The 12,209-nt window shown below is 43.4% G+C and overlaps 1 protein-coding gene across 9 annotated transcripts in view; it reads right to left on the reverse strand.

Annotated features, from left to right (window-relative positions):
- CSMD2 (CUB and Sushi multiple domains 2) overlaps nt 1-12,209 on the reverse strand; it is a 474,291-nt gene that overhangs the window by 204,254 nt on the left and 257,828 nt on the right. For 2 of the 9 annotated variants that reach the window (XM_083751582.1, XM_083751584.1), the window contains 2 exons: nt 11,247-11,371; nt 4,373-4,494 (listed from right to left, as the gene is read on the reverse strand). The exons of 1 other annotated variant lie outside the window; for it this stretch is intronic. In XM_083751582.1, the coding sequence (XP_083607708.1) occupies nt 4,373-4,494; nt 11,247-11,371 (247 nt within the window). Of the gene's footprint in view, nt 1-4,372; nt 4,495-5,897; nt 5,961-6,058; nt 6,102-6,358; nt 6,742-7,337; nt 7,506-8,347; nt 8,400-11,246; nt 11,372-12,209 lie in introns of those variants that run through there. 6 more of the 9 variants (XM_083751586.1, XM_083751590.1, XM_083751587.1 and 3 more) reach the window with 6 other exon arrangements.

Raw genomic sequence — 12,209 nt, forward strand, 5'->3', positions numbered from 1 at the left:
ACCAGATTTGGTCTCTGGTTCTGAGCCTGATGCTGATGATTATGGGACCACTGAACTTGAGGTTGGCTAGCAGGAATCCATTGAACCAGCTCCCACATCACCAAGGAATGAAGAACTGGGACCAGGACTCTCACAGGCACATTCCCTGGGTCTAAGGAGCTATGTTCCTCCCACAGTATCTTGCCAGTCCAGTGGCGGAGGAAGAGCACATCAGGAGGGAGGCCATGGAGCAGAAGTGCCTTTCTTCAGGTCAGAGGGCTGGCCCTTAAGAGACCCTAGAATAGGACAAAACCTAGGAAATGTGGGCTGGAGGCAGAGGTTCAAGAGGGGCCAGTTCACTTCTAACCCTTGAAGTAAGTAGCTCATTAGGAACTCTCCTTCGTGCTGACTTGACACCTGACCTGCCATGTTCCATGGGTGCCTCTGCAAGACCAAAATCGGACACCACAGGTCCTATTGTGTCATATGATATACAGAGTCCAGTTGGGTGACATGATATAAAGAGCCAACTGTCTATTTTTAACTGCTGTGTTAAACTTTGTTCCCCAGCCAGACCAACTGGTTGAATGAAGCAGCTGTACCGGCTAGTCCTGTGCCCTTGCTGCATTTTCGAAGCTGACCTTAATTACACACTTGCCCCTGGTTCCTCAGAACTTTGATTTAAAGAAGAGAGAAATAAAAATAAGTTTTTAAAAGTGGGAGAAATATGTTTGTGTCTTTTTGGAAGAGAAGGCATGGTGAAAACTCACCACAGGATGTTCTTCAAAGTATCTGACTGTATTTATGGGAATAAGAAAGGTATCATGCAATAGGCACTGTCTAAATCAACCTTCTCCAACCTGATGACCTCCACATCCTGCTGGATTCCAACTCCCATCAGCCCCCAGCAAACATGCCCAATGCTTAGAGATAATGGGAATTGCAGTCCAACACAACTTGAGGGTACAAGGTTGGGGAAAGCTGGTTTATTGGTTTTTGTTGCTGTTGTTGTCTTTATTCAGGATCAGGAACACTGTGCTGGTAATCCCAGCATTGCTGAAACTCAGCAGATGTGGACTTGATCAGTCCCTTGGATGGCAGACCCCTGGGAACACTATTTCACATTTATTGATAACCAATAAAATAGATAAAGGGCAGGAGAAGCGAAACCTTCAGGGAAACAACAGAAACCTTTAGCCCAGATTTGCTCATCGCCTGAAGGTCTAGGCTGCAAATTTGTGGGTTTTTTTTAATTATCTTACTGAATGTATGGCCCAGCACTTCACTTACTATATGCCACTTTGGAAAACACAATCCTGTAAACAGCTTAATCTGGGGATCCAGCACAAAATTTAACACCACCACTTCTGCAAGATATTTTTTTAAAAATGCAGGAGGAGAGAGCTCCACAGCTGCATCAGCATCACCAGCCCAAATTCAGACTTGAAGCCTCTATATCTCTGAGCTGGTGAACTCCTCTGTGGGCATCATGTGGAGTCTCAGAGAGGAGGTGGGAGGCCAGCAACTTGCTCCCACAAACTCAAGATTTCCTTGGTTGTCCCACCAGGTTGCATATGTCTGGATGAAAAGCTACGCTTCACTGAAAGAGCAACTTTCAATGTGGAAATCAAAACAAACAAAAAATCCAATCCTGCCCAAGTAATAATATATCACTGGAAAAATGACAAAGAAATATAATGTGGTACTTTTGAATAAAGCACTCTCCACACTCCTCAGCCACCAAGTGAAAGTTCTTACACTCTTTTCAAAGTGAAGGTAAAAGTGTTTGCATTTGTACATGGGAGGAAAAGAGCACAATCCTTCTCAAAGATGGCTGTAGCCCATTCGTGCATTCGGTTCATATGGGTCCCACACATGCAAGGGAAAAGTGTCATAGGATCACACTAGCAAGCCACAGACTTTACATGCTAGTCATGCCACTGAATGGTCATGCATTCAGTGTGAATGTCAAAGGCTCCTATTGCATAAGACCCCCTCCCACAGTGCTGCCAAACACAAGGGCATGGCTGGCACTCATGTCAACCTGCAGGGGGCACAGGGAGTGGGCACATTCTGCCCTCTGGCAAGGAAGAACAGAGTGAGGGCAGCAGGCAAAGACAACACCAGGGCCTGCTTTAGCTGACCCCCACCTGGGGAAAACTGTACATTATGTTTTATTTATTGTAGTGTTTTAAAATTGTCATGTGCCTTGGGTTCCTTGGTAGAAAGGTGGTATATAAATGCAGCAAACAAATAAATACATACAATTCCACTCCTTGCTTTATGCATTTGGCCCCCAAGAGGCTCTGTCAAATTCTTTTTACTATTCTCCCTACACTAAGTTGCATTAAACCTCCACCTAGTATGAACCTGTACTAAAAAAAAATATTATTAAAAACCATGTAATGATTGAATAATGTAATTAATGCAAAGAACAAAGGGTTGTTAAGTGACACACATCATTAGTTAAAGCAGCCATTCAAGTAAACTACATTTTAACAAGTCTGACCCTAATTAAATAGCTAATTACATTGTAGTACACTGTGGACCATAACCTTGTTGCAGAGGCACAAGTTTCTAGAGTCCAAGAATTATTTATGTATTCTCTCCTCCCCCTACCTTTCCATTCTCTTCCTTGCCCTAGTTTCGCTTTTGCTCTTAGTTAAAAATTGAAAATTATTTAATCATTAAAGAATAAGAGACCTCCTAGAAAATATAGATAAATGGATGGCATAAAGCCCACCTTTCAAAAGTCACCAAAACAAGTAGCAAAAAAAACATGAGATGTGGTGAGATCTGCTGAGCAGTTTTCAATGGGCCCAGCTATTAAGGCTTGTCAATAGTCATTATGGGTCACTTTACTTCAGACTCGTTGGCTGGTTATTGACAACCAAGGATAAGATTTCAGCTTAGCAGATCTGCTGGTGTGTGTGTCCATGCATATGCAGGCCGTAGAAATTCCATATCCTTACAATTCCATATCTAGGAATATTTCCACAAACCACAATCTGCTAGGGCCGAGTGACCCTCCAGATAGTGCTGGAATCCAGCACCTATCAACCAAAATCAGTATGGCTAATGGGCAGTGATGATAGGAGTTGGAGTCCTGCAACATCTGGAAGGTCAAAGGTTCACCACTCCTGTTTTAGGGCTACACAATTTGCTAGCCTTTGAACACAGGAGGTAGCTTACATGGAGTTAGACCACTGGTCTTTGTCTGACCATTGTTCGGTGGCTCTCCCAAGGTCTCAGGTGGAAAGAAGGTTCCCATCACCAGCCATCTGGGGTTATTCTAACTAGAGATATTCAGGATTGAACCTGGGACATTTTATATACAATGCATTTCTATTAATGAGTTGTCATCAGCATTTTTACTGTCTCGGGGTATATCTGTGTATCTGACTGCAAGAGAGGGTGATTATAACACTTAACATTAAAAATTTTAGTCCAGTAATGTAACCCATCAGAAGAAATACCCAAAGTCTCCAGTTACCCACATGTGGGAGATTTCTCTCTAGATCACCCTGCCACCCACATCTTCAACACACACACAATTTGCTTTTCTGACACACTCTAAACTCGTTCAGCTGTATTTTCTGCAATTGCTGCAGATTCTGGTGACAGCAGTCAAATGCTAAAAGGAATTGATTTGTTTTCCACCTTCTCTCTCTCTCTTCCCCCTCATGCGCCTGACAAGAGAAGCCCACAGGACTGTAAGGAATATCCTCAGCTATTTAAACACAGGGAAGATATCAGTCATCGGTTGTGGAACAACTTCTCAAACTAATAGCAACAAGCTGAGTGGTAACAAGTGAGCATAGCTGCACTTTTTCAAAATCCATCAATACAAGTTCTGGCCAGTCATCTGATTCTCAGGAACAAGGACAGCGAGGATTAAAGGAGGGCCTTGGAACACATCCAGGGAAAAGTTTCCTGTGCTGTCTGCTAGTTGTCAGGAAAGCCAAAGGGTCCCAACAAAAGATGATTGCATCTTCTCCTTGTAATATTTCATGTTCCTTACACAGGGTACAACTCTCCACATATCACACTTCATACTGAACTAGAGGTGAGGAACTTGTGGCCATCCAAATGTTGTTGGACCTCCATCAGCCAGCAAGGTCAAAGATGGGACTTGTAGTCCGTTAAGATCTGGAGGGCTACAGCCCTACAGCCCCCACCCCACATTAAACATACAGTATGACAGAGGTCAATAGAGAGGGTCTTTCTATTCATCTGCCTGGCCCAACTGCCATCTGGACCATTCTCCCTCTTGCATCAACAGCAGCCAGCCACGCAAGAAATTATGAGCCCAACTTTGCAAACACGCTGCTCAGGTTTCCCAAAAGAGGGCACACATCCAACCCGCCCCCAGCAATGCATCCGCAAGACCTACCTTGGCTGGGTTGACTGCTGTTATCACCCACACGCAGTAGGCATTGTTATCGTACTGGACAGGATAGTTTGGAGATGTGATAATGCCGCTGGGGCCTCGGAGGTACGTATCACACATCCTAGCTGTGGGGGTGGGGGGAAAGGAAAACAAAAAGCAAGGAGTATATGTGGAGGGAATGTTTAAGCTTGGGGTGGCCCCTTTGTTAAGAGGCCAGGAATGCACAGGCAGCAAATTAGGTGTCATATTTTAGCTGCTGTTTCCTCATCCCACCCCACAGCTCTGCTTTCCACCCACCAAGTCATAGAATAACAAAAGGAACAAACTGAAAAAGCACCTGAAGATCATCTACTCCCAGCCCACACATCACAAGACCACCAAGCTGAATACATCCCACTAGTCATGTATGGAAATACACAAGGGTTCAGCTTCTGCTGCCTGCCTTTGACTCTGTAAAGGGGATGGGATTATCAAGAACCTGGCAGACTTCAATGGAAGGCTGGTGGCCTGTGTTCAGTTGATTGCAGACTGTGCCAACCTGGTACACTCCAGATATTTCGGGTTATTATTACTATTAATTAAATTTATATACCGCCCTTCAAGGATCACAGAGCTTTTACAGTATAAAAGCACAAATGTATAGCATAGTAACAAACAAAACAATAACCCCCCTGAGTTTAAAAGGCCATAGATTGTTTAATTAGCCAAAGGCCTGGGAGAAGAGGAATGCTTTTGCTTGTCACCTAAAAATATGCAATGAAGGTGCTTGGGGAGAGTATGCCACAAATGGGTCCATTGGTCCATCTAGCTCAGCACTTTGTCAACTATGCGCCCTCCTGATGTGTTGAACCACAACTCTCACCTGCCTCAACCATCCCAGACATATGGTGTCAGGGCTGATGGGAGTTGTAGTCCAAAACACCTGGAATAAGAACAGCTGGAAAAGCTGGGCCTATTCCAATGGGTGCCAGCTCTTCATTGTGCTTCCAAGCCAGACTGTTTGAAATCATTTTACTCAGAGGTGCCAGTGGATCAAACCTTCTGCATATGAATTATGTGCTAGCCAACCTGAGGGCTATCTCCAACTTTCCACCTTTGCAGTAGTATTAGGACACAGTGGCAGGGATGCCACACTGAGCCAAGCGCAGGAGTGAGTCCTTCAAAATCTGACCCAAGCATTGCATCTAGCTGATTCCAGAGTTCCTTTCCCAGTCCCCTAAAACTCCCATCAGCCCCAGCTGGTTTATTGGGTCACAGCTTGTGTGGGCCTGAGCTACTGTAAACAGGTTGCCCAAAGGCAGGATCATCCCACATTTTGGATCTTGAATGCACAGAGTAATCACACAAGTACAGTAGCAGAAAGGGGGTGGGGTGGGATATTAACTCAATAATAATAATAAAACCAACCCCCTCTCTAACACAAAAATAGCAAACCCAAACTGTACTTATGGGGAAGGGGTGTTTATAAAGCTGAGTGTTTTTGTCTTTTGCCCCCACAAATCTAATCTACAGACCTATACCCATTTACCTGAGAGTAAGCTCCATCAAATTTTATTGGATTTACTTCTGAATAGACATGACGAGGACTGCCCTGTGCATTTTTAAAAATAGTTTTTTTTTTTTTTAAATGTTCAAGTGTTGGTTTGTAAGACTTGAGTTATACAAAACAAACAAAGAAGCAAAACATACCTTAAAGTCTTGTGGCCGAATTCTAAGGCAATGACATTATAAATTATTTACCCTTTATAGTTCATTTACAAACGCTAGCTCCACCACCAATGAGAGCTGGAAACTTATTTTATAGTTCTTGTTTTTACAAGAAGAAAAATGAAATAAAAATGAAATAAAGCTGGGATTCAAAAGATGCAGAGCACCCTACAAGATTGTGCATGCAACTCTGCACTTATGAAACTGAGAAGGTGGTTTGGCATAGATATCTCAAGATGCAATCAATTTATTTCAAAAAAGATCAGGGAGAAGAGGCTATACCTGGCAGCTAAGCAGACTATTGGCAACACTATCAAATTTGTTTTGCAGTATGGCTTCCTGATAGAGAGTGAGGTGGGCTTTAACTTCCTTCACCCATGCTCAGCCTGAAGGCCTAATCAAATCCCAGCACTGTAAATATTTAATAGAAGGCAGTCAAATTAAGTTTGGCTTTTCCACAGGTTCTGGGATGATGGAGAATATTTCTGAAGAACACTTTGGATGAAAGAGAGGAGAAAAAGGCAAGATTTAAGAAGAAAAGGTGGACACAAAGTGTCTCTCTCTGGGTTCATGGGGAAATCCATAAATTTGGATGCCAGCATCAAAATTCATTTCAGATTAGGATTCAGATTCATGAAAGGCTCAGTTTTAGACCTTAAATGCTCTGAACATTGGGAGGCAACATATGAGGAATCTCTTATAAGTGTCTTTTAGATCTGAGCAGGAACAGAGGAAGCTGCCTGATATCAAGTCAGACCATTGGTCCTTCCAGCTCAGCATTGTCTATACTGATAGGCAGCACCTGCTCAGGGTTACAGACAGGAATCTCTCCCAGACCTACTTGGAGCTGCTGGGGATACGTCCCTTCACCAAACTATTAAACTGCTTTATTCTGAAACAGACCTCTTGGTTTCAGATATGTAGAAGTCTTTCCCAGCTCTACCTGGATATGTGCTGGGTCTTGTCCAGGGACTTTCTCCATGCAAACTGTGTGCCACATCACTGAGATAAATCCCTTCTCTGAAGCAATTCCTGGAAGCCTATTGTGCTATCCTTACTTTTCCCCCAACCAAACAAATCAAGTGTTGCACACACACTAAATTGGATCCTTCCTCAAAATACTAACAATATTTACTCTTATAAATAATAATGACTAATTGCTGCTAGTGGTAATAATAAAAGCAGTTTTGAAGAATGTATTAAATTTACACATATTTTTTTCTAAATGAAAGGAAAGCACAGGTCCTGCCCTCTTGCTCACATTACAGATGAAACAAGGGCGACGTAATATGAGGGTGATACGAAAGAAGAAATGACCACAGAGGAGATGCCTGAGCAAAGAAGAGTGTCTTCAGCAGCTGTTTGAATACAGAGACAGATGGAGATGTCTGTATGTCAGGAGCCAAGACATCCCACAGGAATGGTTCATTTAGCAAAAAAAAAGATGGAGATAGGAGACAGAGGAAGACATCTCAGACATGGCGTGGGGAAGAAGGGACTGAATGCAGAAGGACAGAGCGGGAGAAGCAAAAAGAGAAAATGAGGATCAAGAGAACTGGCTACATGCATTTAAAGTACGATGATATTACTTTAAATAGTCATGCTCCCTCCCCAAACAATTATGGGAGCTGTAGTTTGTTCAGAACACTGACAGTTGCTAGGAAACCCATTCCTTTCACACAACTACACTTCTCATAGTGTCTTAACAATGGATCCCTCTTCCCAGAGAACTTAACAAACAACAGCTCCCAGAATTATTTGGCGAAGTCCTGACTGTTTAACATGGTATCATAGCACTTTTAATGTATGACAAGAATATGGCCAATGTAAAGCCAGGGACAAAAGGTAGTACCTGTGTGTATTTAAGAAAAAAATGAATGTCAGATGTGAAGGGCATCCAATGAGTGAAAAGTAAATATATCTAACTGGGAAATGGGCAGGGCAGGGGGAAGATGTTATGGCATATTTGAGAACACACCTATGCACACGGCGTTCACCCAGGGAGTTTGGCCATGGGGGAAGCGAGTCATCAGATCCAGTTTCTGCAAAATTTGGGGGTAGGGAGTCAAGACCTAGAAAGTATACTGCCGTGTCTAAGATGTTGAAAAGATCCCCAGCAAGTATTCCATAAAAGTGTGCAGGAGGGGCACAAGCATACCCCTAAATGTGAAGGGATCCAAAGTGTATACAGGTTTATTTGCACAGGATCTCCTCTGGATAAGCCAGATCCCTGGCTAATCTGCTTTCTCACTTGACCAGAGGAGCTCATACAAGCAAACATCTGTCTCTACATAGTCTCTTCAAACTGATGTCCTCCCATCAGATGTCAAACGAATAATAGGGAACCCTGTTTAGGGAAGTTTTTAATGGTTGATGCTTTATCGTATTTTTAATATTCTGTTGGAAGCCGCCCAGAGTGGCTGGGGAAACCCAGCCTGATGGATGGGCTATGTATAAGTAAGTAAGTAAGTAAGTAAGTAAGTAAGTAAGTAAGTTCTGTCAGATTTGGGGCCGTAGGGAATAGACAGTGAATGCAATCTGACTGCCCCCTCCCCAGTGTAGTCAGTGAACACATGGGGAGGTGTTGCTTGAACTTTCTTAGTCTAGCAGAACCACTAGGGTGAAAGGGGTTCTGCCCCACCAACCCCCTAGCAATCTCCTATCTGCTCGCCTTCTTCCTTCCAACCAGTCAGGGAGTGGCTCTACCTGTCATTGCCTTTGACTCTACAATGGACACTAACCACCACTGATCAGAGCCCTTCTAGCTGGTCAGACTTGAATTTGATAGCACTCAGGGTGCTCCACAGTATGTACTGTTATGGGAAATCATTCTCAAGAGCCTTCCTCCCCTTGTAGTTCCCCTGCCCCAAATGGCTAAAGTAGATTTTTGGAAGCCTTGATGAATACCCAGCTAATGTTCCTTAGGTCCCCGGTTGAGCATCTGCAAACTCACTTCTTAATACAATTCATCAAAAAGGCAAGGCTTCAGCATTTGAAAGTTATTTTTTTAAAAAATAAAAAACCTAACAAACCCAAAATACAGTATAAAAAAATAGTTACATGGATAAGAAAAGTCTAAATTTTAAAAGGAAGGAGTTTGTGACTGTATATAAAATTAATGATTAACACTGTCACAATGGCACTGGCAAGTCCTCCCTTATTTCAAATGAAAGGTTGCTATAGAATTCATTTGCAGAGTCAGATATTTATGCCAAATATCCTCTTATGTTGATTTAATTCATCCACACATCAGGGAATTAGCCGGGATTTTGCAGTGCCAAGCAAGTACCAAGAAAAAAAAGGAAAGAGCAGAAATGCACAAGCTGTGCAGTGATGGTTCAAAAAGACTTGTGACGGAGAGATCCAGTGAAGTGGAAAGTGTGATGTTCCCTATTAACTAAATACTACAGCAGATAGAGAAGGAGACAGGACTCTCAACTTCTGTCTCCAGGACATCTCTGGCACAAACTCGCCTCTTCTCTTTCCTTCTTGAATGTCTTGTAAGCCCAGAGAAATACCTTGTATGTGCCCCATGGGGCACAGAAATCTCCAGTACGCCATACATCCTCTCCTTTCAATTGCTTGGGGCTATTCCACACATACTTCCACTTGTCCCATGCCCAGAAAGCATGGATCAGAGAGGCTTTCCATTTGTCCTTTCTAGGCATGGGTCTGAGTGTTTTCTCATTTGTTCCAATGCTTTCCCCAGGAATACCCACTGTTTAACACTGAATCGGAAAACAAACATCAATCTGCAGGAAAAAAACACGATAGATGTTTGTTCTGATTCAGCAGTAAACAACAGGTTTCTCCAGGAGAAAGTGCAAGGCAAGCAGAAGTGTGGACGAGCCCTTGGAGTCCCTATTTGGTGATGGCATTAAGAGCTTATCCACATTTCCTGGGGGGTGGTGCTCTTTAGCACTCAGTTGGAGCAAACAGCAATTCTGGTTTCCCCTAGTTTGCCATTTGTTCCGATCTATCACTAAAGAGTGAATTTTCCCTTAGAAAGGAGCGGGGCAAGAGGAAAACTGCTTGGACCCATGCTTTCTAGGAGTGGAATTGTGGATGAGCCCTAAGCGTTATTAGCAATGATCCTCTGGCCTAATCCCCCCCCCCCATTGATTGCTTATGCCAGGGGTGGCTAACCTGTGGTCTTCCAGATGTTGCTGAACTACAACTTCACTCTACCCCCCTTGACCATTGGCTATTGCAGGTTGGGACTGATGGGAGTTGGAGTCTGACAACATCTGGAAGTTCACAGTTTAATCGCCCTTAGTTGATGTTCATTACATGTACTGTTTCTTTAGAAATGAAGATAGTAGACTCTCTCCTGCACTGGAGGCTGTTAAAGAGAGGTTGGGTGTTCCTCTGTCATTCCTGCAATCTGTGATTCCTGCATTGCAATGGGTTGGACTACATTACTTTTGGGGTCCCTTCCACTGCAATTCTATGATTCCATGAAATAAATAAGTAAATAAATATATTAACCTCAAGCAAGTTTCCCTGTTACGTTCAGTAAACATGGCACGTGGCTGTTCTGTGTAGGCTACTCAGTATAGTATCATCATGTCAACATGAAATGTTCAAACTGCACTTTTAAACATCTATGGAAAACCCCCATGAACCAGCGACTGTCACCTTTCCTTGCTTTTAGCCTAAGCATAAAGGATTTCGGAGATCATACCTGTTGAACTGTTTGGATCTTGAAGGACGCTCTGACCCCACCATCCCAATTCCTGCTGATTTGGGACACTAAAACACTTAGAAAATGGGCTTTGGTGCCTAATGTTGCTCACACCTGTCCCAGCCAAAGAGGTAAGTTTGACAGCTGGAGGAAGAACTCAGTGACTGCACCTCTTTAGCTGAACCACACCTTACAATTAGGGAAACGTGTGTTTAGAAGATTAAACAAGGAGAAGCAATTAAACCATTCCCAGCCCCACTGCAGGCTACACATGCTGCAGGATTAATGGGCCAACCAAGGCTCTCAGCAAGAATGTTATTGGATGCTACCTTGAAAAGAGACCCCTACCGAGTGAACTTGATACAGTTCACAGCATCATATTCCCCCCCCCCCCCCCGCTTATAATGAACCCCCAAGAAGGTGGAAATTGAAACCAATTTCCTGCCCAATTTGGAGTGTTTGGCACTGCACAGTTACTTGCCTCACCTCTACAAACTGGCCTCTGGTCACTCCAGGCTGCTATCATACCACTTAGCTTCTTACAGGTGATGCTTTTGGAACCTTGCAAATCGTAGCCTTCGTTGCAAGTGAACTGGATGCTGGATCCTAACCTGAAAGATAGAAATGGCGTTGCTTTCAGCTTCTGGGAAAACAGATCAGCAATAAGAACTAAAAGCTGTTCTTCGTGCATTCTGGTTTCCAGTCAGGAAGTCACTGCGGCAGCTGACTGGCCATTTATCTATTTATTTGCTCTTCAACATCCAGACTTTCTAAGCAAAGTACTTCATTATAAAAAAGCATACAAAGAATAAGAACAATTTAAGAAGCCTGCTGAAATATGGAAGTTTTGGTAAAGTGCCTGAAATTCAGGAGGGAGTTCAGAAAGGAGTCCAAAGGACTGGGTCCACAATACTGAATGCATGGCTTGTGGTAGCTACAAGCTATGCCTTTGGGCCATGGGAGAGTACTAATAGAGACTGCCACTTGGAGCTCATGAGTGCAGCTGATCCCTGCCAAAAGTCAACAGTGAAAATAGCACTGACCAAATGATTGGTGGTGACTTTACAGGTGGTTTGGATCAACAGGGATCTTCCTTTGCGCTGGCGCTTGAACTCAAGCTGAACTGCAGATGAAAAATGGGTCACCTGACATCATTGTGATGTCAGCTGACTGACAGGTGGTTGGCCCTATCCAACTGTCCGAGTGGCTTGCCAGGAGTGATGGAGCTAAGGATCTGGTCTGCCAGTCAAATCCTGTCCCCCATCCCCTGCTCTATGATATATATCAACTTTTTTATTATTCTAAGGTTTATTTGCGATTCCACCAGGGACATTTCAAAGGGGCATTTTCAACACATATTAAACAGAGTGGTACCTTGGTTTACAACCATAACCTGTTCCGGAGGACCATTTGTAAACCCAAACAGGTTGTAACCCAAGGCGCGCTTTT

This window comes from Podarcis gaigeae (assembly GCF_964106915.1).
Source record: "Podarcis gaigeae genome assembly, chromosome: 8".
In the NCBI taxonomy this organism is placed as follows: domain Eukaryota; kingdom Metazoa; phylum Chordata; class Lepidosauria; order Squamata; family Lacertidae; genus Podarcis; species Podarcis gaigeae.